The following is a 9,394-nucleotide window of genomic DNA, read 5'->3' on the forward strand; positions in this document are numbered from 1 at the left end:
AAAGCATCCCATGCCTTCAGTAAAATTTCAGCTACAAGGAGGATCAGCATATTTCTTTTCATATTTTAGTACAGTGCATCTGTTTATGTGTAGTTTTTGCTTAAAAGAAATAGTGATCTCCATTCTCAAGCAAGCACTGCTTCGGTGGAATATTTTTATTGCAGAAAGCCATTCCTCTTGCTACCATGTGAGAGGTTTTCATGGGTGAGACTTATTTACACAATTACTTTCCTACTGGTGGATTTAGGACGTGCATTTAGGGCAGGACTGCTGCACCATGCAAAGTGCTGGTGTGCAATTCTCATCCCATGGTAACAGTTTCACTGAGGGGCAATTGCTTAGCATTTATCAAAGTGAAGAGTTACCACATAAGAGCAAATGTGTTACTCAGGTGCATCATAGCTTCCTTTACTCTAGCTTGTCTGGGAAGCTGGGATTTGGGCTTCTTCCCAAATTGCAATAGTTTGCTCGCCAGTGGTTGAGGTATTAGGAAACAGGAGCAGCAAGACTATCCATGACTAGTGTAAGTACTCCATTTCCAAAAGGGATTGATTAGGGGAAGGAAGGTGGGGGTGCCTTGGAGTGCTTATGGTCTGGTGATATTGGAGCTTGTCAGCTAAGGAGAAGAAACAGGGACTACAGACGAAGTTAAGTGGTAAGTAAAGACAGACAGCATCAAAATAACTGGTCCCGATGCAGATTTTTTAGTTCAGCAATAGCAGATGAAGCATCCAAATACCTCTATTTTGACAGGAAAAGGTGAGGAAAGGGCAGCAAAATATTCACTTTAAGCATAATTCAAAGTACTTCTTTATCTCAGATGATTTTCTGCTGGTTTTGGTTGCTCTGTGGAACAAGATGCTTGTCAGCTAATGCCATCCCACTGATACATCCTCTTGTATCTGCATATCTTATTCCTACTCCCTCCTGCGCTCCAGAACAGCTGTTCACATGTTTTGTTCTTCTTTTCTCTTGATAAGGATTTTCTTCGCAACATCCCAGGTAGCATTTTGTCATCCCAGCTCTGTGATAAGTGGGTCTCTGTGATGGATCAAGGAAATAATGAAGAGAAGATAAAAAGCATCCAAAGGTAGAGTTACTTATATTCTCTGTGTTCTTTTCCTATAAATTTATATCTCAGAATGCAGAATCCCAAATATTCAACTTACAACTCACAATTAAAATTTTTTTAAAATAGATGCTAAAAATATCTTTGTGTGTGACAGAGCATTCAAACTTACATATATATTTAAGTGATTGCCTGTATGGGACAATTTTCTGACTCTCTTTTGTCCTGCTTTTCTGCCTTTTGTGGATACCAGTAAATAAATAAAATACCTTTAATGAAAAAAAAATATTTATAGTGTTTATCAATACGCTGTCCAAGACCTGGATTTCTGCCTGATACTAAACCCAAAATCATCGGCAGGGAACTTTGGGGTCCTGGGTGAAAGGGTAGCTGAAATCAGTTCCTCATATATTCCCCCTCATTCATCTAAATTTTAGTGACCATTTTGAAGCCAAGATGGAATTGTGAATGAAATACTGGAGCATAGTGACAAGGGAAGCCTCCACCCTTGCAGGTGATATGAAACAGAAAGTGGGCAAAGTTTATGTCATGGGAAACAGAGCTTTGTACACTAGCTGACCTCACGTGTACTTACATACATATATACTTATGGCAACTAGATGGCATGGAAAGACAACTGAACTGTTTGGTTAAGTGAATAGTGAATTATCAGGCAACTTAGGTGAAATACAGTTTCATGTCATGCATTGTACGTGGTTCATTAATTTGACAGAGTGTAATTTTAATTATGTGTTAGGGTGTTTTCTGTGCTCACAGAAAACTGTTCAGAGATGTGTCACAATGAGGAAAAGCAGCTGAGCAAGAAACACCTCTTTGACACACTGCCTGGTTTAACTAGTGGACCATGTTACCCTGTTTCTGTATTTTCGTTATCTTGACTTGTGTGTATCCATGGAAAATGGTTTTATTTTGTCCAGTCACTAATTTGAAGAATTACATTTGTATATGTTTTCAGGTTAATAGAGCAGCTCCCCAGAGCTAATGTTGTTCTCTTACGTTACATCTTTGGAGTACTGCATGGTATAGAAATGCGATCTGAAGAGAACCAGATGAATGCGTTTAATCTGGCTATCTGCATTGCACCTAGCCTGCTCTGGCCTCCTGTTTCCTCCACTCCTGATATAGAAAGTGAATTTACAAAAAAGGTAAGATTCACTGAATGTAGTAAAAAACCGAACCAGTCTTCATCCTGTTCAACCAGGCTGTTGGTTACAAATGTGAAAACAGTACCTCTTCAGATCAGGACTTGTCCTCTTATCAGGGCTCTAGAAACGTTCATGAATTCATTCTCATAATCTGCCTGGAAGTAGGGGAGGGAGATCATAAAGCAATAGCCTGTGTATTAGCAAAGTGCATCCCTCATCAAAAAGATCACTAGTTGTGGTGACCTTGGAACAAGACAGAGTAGAAATGGAAAAGATGTATACAAGGATGTATACTGGGACATTTTAGCTGGGCCTGACTGTTTTCCTCAGGCCCAGGAGATTGGGAGAGGAGTTCTTGGCTGTAGGGGGGCACCTCACGGATGGGCAATTTGCTCCTGTTCCTCATCTGTATGGTAAGCTTGCCCTGAATGGAATAATGGAAGATCTGACAAGACATTTCTCTCCCATTGCTTTTTTGCAGATTTCTAGTCTGGTACAGTTCCTCACTGAGAATTGCTGCAGGATTTTTGGAGAGGAAATTACCTCCCTCTTTGGAGAAATACTGGTGACATGCAAGAGAGAGAACGGCTCAGGTAATACAGATGGTGTTTTGATCCTGCTAGACAGCTAAACTCAGCCAGGCAAAAGATCAGTATATTCCATGGAAGAATGCTGTTCCCTCTTCATGTGGTGTTCCCAGACACTGCTGTTCTCTTTCCTTTGCCGAAAGTATTGGTGATAATCACTGATTCAACTTACCATAGATCTGGACTATATCCCAAAGAATCCCTTGCTCCTATTCCAGTCATCTGAGCCACTATGTTAAAAAAGGGCGGAGGGGAAACAAAGAAAAAGAAAGAAAAAAATCTGGAGAAGGTTTCATCTCAAGTCTAGAATTTTTGCTCTAGCCTATGTTCTCCCAGAATATCAGGAAGTCAGTGATCAACAAAGGCTATAATACAGCTGTCACACCATTATATTAGGGTTGAAAGCATCTATTCTTCATTATCAGAAGAGAGAAATCTCCAGAGTTTCAATGGGACATGCAGATTTTGCTCCTAGCACAGAAAAATCATGGAACTGGTGACTGAAAATGTCTGACAGACTAGTTGGCAGAGCATTCCAGAATATGATAAATGCTCTTTTTCTCTCCAACTCTGTGATAATATTGATTTTGACTGGAGTTTTGGGTCTCTCCTTAAAATATTTCTAAAGCAGCATTTCTGTAAAATAATCTTGGCATAGCTGGCCTATACTAAAAGTGGTAATGGCTCTTGCTCCAGCATGCCAGACTGACTCAGTGTGGCCGTCCCAAACTCCTTATGCACTGCCTCCACTGAAATTTGGTGAAATCCAGTGAAATTTGGCCTGCCCCCTCCCCCAGAGTGGAAGCACGTGAGATCTGTTCTTTTGGGATGTGCCGGGGCTGAGAGCTCAGATCCACTATAGGTTACGGCAGCTGAACAAGTTTTCAGGCACACACTGAGGCATGGTGACTGCCCACGTGTGAACTCTGCCTGCTGCAAATGTGAGATAAGTCAGCTTAGCGTAGCCCAGAGCAAAAGAGGTTTAACGTTAATTCCAATTATCGCATATACAGAATAGGGCCCAGGTGTGCATTGCTCAGTGGAAATCAGGTGACTGTTTAAACTGAGACTAGAACTTTATTCATAGTGCTGCTTTTAAAAATACTGTAATTTCTGGAAGACCATAAAAGTACAAAATATGCCCTGTTTTCTTAATTTGTCTAAAAGAAGGAAAGAGGTTAAATGACGCTTTCAATATTAAATAACAAAAAGAAAATTTCAATAAATTACTGATTCAATATACTGTATGTAAATTATTGTTTACAGCTGGATTACCTACTACTAAAGTTCCCCACTTAAAAAAAAAAACAACACAAAAAACCCTAACCCTTATTTGTGCCATTATCCTGTATTTCTTGACTGAACTGCAACTTAGCACTCATTTCAGTTTTTTCATTTCAAAATTAGAGAGTAATTTTTTCTGAAATTATTGCCATTTCTGCTTGAAGAATCTTTAAAGTGTGAATGCTCCTGAAAGTAAAGGATACTTGCCAAAAAAAAAAAGCAGCTGCTTGTCAGCAGGGTGGTTCAGTCACTGATGTGTTAACACTTGGTTTGTCCTTGCAGATGCTGCTTCTCTCCATCTGAATGACTCTTCCTACGACAGCCTGGAAAACGAGGCGAACGATGAAGCTGACTCCTCTTCCAGCGACTGGATTAAGAACCGAGATCAGGATAACAGGAGCAGGGAGTCTGTCTTCACTCTGAGTGATGGTGATTCAGAGCAGACGGAGGTGGATGAAATCCAAAGTAAAACCAAATCAAAACAATTGACAATTTCTGTTGACGTACACCGTAAATTTTCATCACAAGAAAACTCGGAGAACAAGTCTCTCTGCTCCAATGCACTGGGCTTCTCTTCAGCAGCTACCTCAGGCACTCTCAAAACCTTGAGGAGACACAGGCGCTCCTCAGAGCCGGCCATTGGCCTCCTCACCCCCAGCTTTGCCTGCGTTGGCGATGGTCATGAGAAGGCAACACGCAAAGCCAGCTGTGACGTTGTCCTGTCTCATGAAGACGAAGACTATCTCCGTCAGCTTCGGTCATTGCAGATGGAGGGGCAAAAGCTTATCAATCAGAGCTTGATTATAGGGATTAATGTTGGTAAAAGTGACAACACAAACCAAAACATTGAAAAGAAAGACTTGTCCCATTGCCTCCTGCCTTCAACGCCAGAGGGATTAAATATTTGCTCAGGATTTAGCTCTTCTAGCGTGTCTTCTCCTGGGACGTCTCCGTCTGTGTCATCGATGAGCTCTCTGGACAGTGCTTTCTCTCAATTTTCAGACCAATCTGTGTTTACCCCAACTGAAACCTCCTCCCCTTTCGATAGCACTTTTCAGTCTCTAAAGAAACATGAAGACACTGCCGCTGAAGCGGCTGATGACTATTTGGTTACACCCACCAGGGTGCCACCATCTCCACAACCTACCGATGCTTTGGCTGAGGGGGGCTTGGTGGAGCCCAACAGCAGGCCAGCGCCCCTGAAACCTACTGATGGAGTCGACGGCTATTTGATTAAGCCTGACATTCTGCCATTACCTCTGAAAGCCACAGGAAGAGACAGACTTCATGATCCAAGATCAAAGAGAAGGTCTAGAAGAGCATTACAGCAATCCAAAGTTTGAAGAGACTGACCAAAGCTTTTTTGCAGAGGAATCTTAACGCTTAAAATAAACACCATAAAGAAAATGCCTTTGGTGTTAGTGTGTGTTCATTTTAAGTTTAATATCCAGGTTGTTCAAATTTAATTGAGCATTCACAGGTTTTCTTTTTTTAGGAAACTCTCTGAGTAATGTTCCCACATCAAGCTTTGCAAGAACATTGTAAGAATAATTGCTAAAAAGCAAGCAAACAGAAATCTCCTGAAAATCTGGAAGGGTCCCCGGAGGTAACTAAGAGAAGCGCCCTGTTCTCTGAGCCTGCCAGGGCAGCAGGGTGCCTGCTGGGCCTCTCCCCTTCACCACCCGTGTGTTGAGCCTTGCGGATGTGAGTCCCAGTCCTTTGTGGTTTTGATGTAGCGTGCAAAGTCAGCATAGATTCCATAACTGTGGTATTATACTACTGTTCTGAAACTGATAGCTATTACCTTCATTGTCCTCCAAGGAATAAGTGTATTGTTTTCTGTATGTTTATAAGGTATGTTCGATAGGTGTAGTTATTTCTTTCACACTGCAAAAGAAAGAAAAAAATAAGCTCAAAAATATGTAAAGAGAAGTGCTGAAGCTTGTAACTAACACCTCGCAACTCTGTGTGTTTCATTTATTGTGCTTCGTTGGCTGTTCTGTTCATGTTTAAGTTGTGAATAGTTTCTTAACATTGCTGTAAATGGCATTATGTATTATTGCAAGCAGAACACGTAATTTTATTATGCAGCATCTAAAACATCATATAATATATTAAAAGTAACGCATTATCTAAATGCTTTGAGTTTGTATAATATATCCTGATAAATTTTGCTATTATATATGTTCTGAAAAAAATGTGTATTTTTGTACTTGCAAAAAACTGCTGCTAATTTTACAAGTTCTGTTTTGTTGTTACAGCACTGATATTGATGTGTATGCAATCAATGCTATATATTAAATATTATTTGTTATGTCATAAATTCAATTTATATTCTGTGTAATTTTTTTTCAGGTGTCAGTTCTACAAGCTATTGCTGAAGCAAAAAAAAAGCACTGCAAATCTTGCATGAGGAAGGACTGCAGCATTTTTCCTCCTCTTTGGGTGACATCATTCATACTGTATGTCATCATCCTGTCAACTTTTGTAGATTTTAGTAATACTCAAACAAGAATTCCTATCCTTTTGCTCTTCATCTAGAAAGATGAGGGTGTTCTCAGCTAATGGGATGCAGTTAACAATATGGAGGTGCAGAGAGATCTTTTTGGGTACTAGATATTAGGGTTGGGAGCAAGGAAAGGAGGGGACCAAGACACTGGGTGAGAGCAAGATTTATTCTTTAATATTAGCAGGGTTATAAAGAAAGCAAAAAGGAACGGCAGGGCTAAACTAAGCACATCCGGGCATGTGTGCATGCATACAGTGCTTCTGAAATTGCATTTATTCATTCATTAGCTTTCCATTTTCAAAAGCCCTCCCCCACTCCAGTTAATACTGGCCAGTAACGGAGTTTCAGATCCTATTCTGCTTAACTGTGCTCTCATAAAGGTGCTTATGCTCCTAAGTCACTATGCATTTCTGCAAAATGTAAACACTGTCTAATGCTCTAAGCCATTTCCAAGTATTACCAGCATAAAGGGTTTTTAGCTCTGTATCAGACAGAATGGATACTCTCCAGCGGATTTGGAGGGGGGGATGTACGTTAACAAAGTTAGAAATATCCTTACTTGAAAATACAGAATTAGAGGGTTGTTATTTCGGGCTCTAATCCTGCAAATGTTATATCTGTGAGCAGAGCTGCATTTGTGGAGACCCATGTAATGCAGTAAACCATCATGCACTTAGAACTATACCAGCATGTATAATTGTGTGCAGGCTCAAAGACGTCATTGCAATTTGTTCTTTTTCATCTTTTTCAAATTCAGCTATTTTAATAAAAACGGTAATATGCAGAATCTGATCTGTAATAGTCACCTTCCAAAGGTAAAATCCTTTGTATGTATTTTGAGACCTGTCATCTGATAGCCCTACCTATGCACTTCCTTTAAAACAAAAAAGAAAAAAAAGAAGATGCTATTTTGAAATAAAACAGCTACTCTGCATTTCTTCTTGAAACGGTAAAAAGTATATTGCCGTGTTGCCAAGATTACATCAAGTAGCAAATGCTGATTCATTGCAACAATAATAAAGCTTTAGAAAAACCTCTAGTCTCTGCAATATAAATGTTCTGTCCTACAAATGATATCTTCCAGCAAGTCATTTATCTCTGCTAGTCTGAAGGAAAAGTGTATCCAAGAGTGCTTCGATATGAGACAAATTATGTGGCTGCTTTTGAGCTGTAGCCATGCTAGAGTGCTTTCAGCTTTAAACATATGGTGAACAAGCTGGATATAGACCCCGTACAATTTAAAATGCACTCCTGTCTTACAAGACACACACCCCACTGCTGCACAAGGCACGTTCTGTGACAATCACAAAAAAGAGCGCTAATGGAGGAGATCGCTGTCTGCAACTCCTTACTGAAGGAATTAAATGCTGTTAAGATCCAAAGTGAATTATACCAAACCTTTTCAGAGTGTCGATTGTGACTCTGAAGACTGCAGTAAGCAGCAGCTTTAGGCATGCTGTTCTTGGGAGGCCAACATTTAATGTACCGAGGGTCCCTGCTGCTCTCTTCCCCTGGCACCCCCACGGGCTGGGACAGGATCTCTGGTCCAGGGAATATTAAAAAGAAAGTTTTGTAACTTCTTTTATGGCTCTGCTGGTGGCCTGTGAGAAGGTGTTGCGGTAAGGGTGACCCCGAGGGCTGAGCCCCTGCTTCTACCCTGGCTCCAGCTGGGTGCCCCAAATGCTGGGGTCCCCGGCGAGGTGCTGCCCGGGCCCTGGGCACCGCAGGTCACCACGTCTTCCCCAGCTGCCTGCCTCCCTCGACTGGCAGTGGAGGGTGGCTGCTTTGGAGAAAGTGCCTGAGTTTTATGGACAAATGGTAGGTGAGATGTTTCCAAAATGTTTTCTTCTTTCCTGGAGCAGTAAAGCTTCACAGAAAAGAAAAAAAAAAAAAAAAGAAAAAGACTGCCTTAGGGAAGAAACAACAGTGGCAATGGCTCCTCGTTCACTGCTGTCAAGCACACAAAATGAAGCAAACTGACAAATTACCTCTCTCACTTGGACTTTCTGTCCCACAGTGGTTCATGATCTCATCGTTAATGAGCATCCTGCCTCTTTCACAAGCACTAACCATCATTCCTTTCAGGTGATTTCAGAGATTAATATAATGTAAATTTAGAGCAATTTGTTTTCAACCTGCATTGAAAGTTTTTGCCTTGTTTTTTTAGCCCTGGTAAAGGGTCTCATGCTGAAATGTCATGGTTTGGGTTTTTGGGGGTTTTTTTGTGGGCTTTTACAATTCCCTCTGTCAGTCTCATAAATGCTATTGCGTCATCCCTGCAAGCTTTATCTCTCCAGCACAGCCCAATTCAGGAAGCGGGAAGACACGTCCCATCTATTTTCTGCTTAAGCTAGTTTGTAGAGTTCAAGCAAAATAGATTATAGGTCCTGGGGCTGAAGCATGACCTTTAAACTGAAGGTGTCCCTCTGTCCACGCCTCCAAATCACCAGACTTCTGTTGATACTGGCTGGTCCAGCTCCTTTCTTGTTCTGGGGACATATGTGGCTCCAGGACATGGTGGTCAACATTTCATTTCCAGCTCTGCTCCTGATCTGCTGTATGACATTTGGCAAACTTACTCACCTCCTCTGCTCCCTGTTTTGCACCACTAGTCTTTTCTCTAAATATCCTAGTTTGCTGGAACAGGCTGGTGGTGGCTGGTGTTTGCACAGCGCCCAGCACAGGGTGGGGTGCCGCATGTCTGGGTGCTGTTGCACAAGGAGCAGGGTGAAACCCGCTGACAGCCCTGAGTTTATTGCGGCTGTAGTGACCTCTGTGT

At 41.4% G+C, this 9,394-nt stretch overlaps 1 protein-coding gene across 1 annotated transcript in view; it reads left to right on the top strand.

The window, feature by feature from the left end:
- ARHGAP20 (Rho GTPase activating protein 20) overlaps positions 1–5,449 on the top strand; it is a 50,517-nt gene extending 45,068 nt beyond the window's left edge. Inside the window, exons 11-14 of the mRNA XM_009574931.1 lie at positions 981–1,090; positions 2,046–2,235; positions 2,717–2,828; positions 4,389–5,449. Of these exons, the coding sequence (XP_009573226.1) occupies positions 981–1,090; positions 2,046–2,235; positions 2,717–2,828; positions 4,389–5,449 (1,473 nt within the window). The remainder of the gene's footprint in view (positions 1–980; positions 1,091–2,045; positions 2,236–2,716; positions 2,829–4,388) is intronic.
- Positions 5,450–9,394: the final 3,945 nt, after the last annotated feature.

The sequence above is a fragment of the Fulmarus glacialis genome, unplaced genomic scaffold (assembly GCF_000690835.1).
Source record: "Fulmarus glacialis isolate BGI_N327 unplaced genomic scaffold, ASM69083v1 scaffold36193, whole genome shotgun sequence".
NCBI lineage: Eukaryota > Metazoa > Chordata > Aves > Procellariiformes > Procellariidae > Fulmarus > Fulmarus glacialis.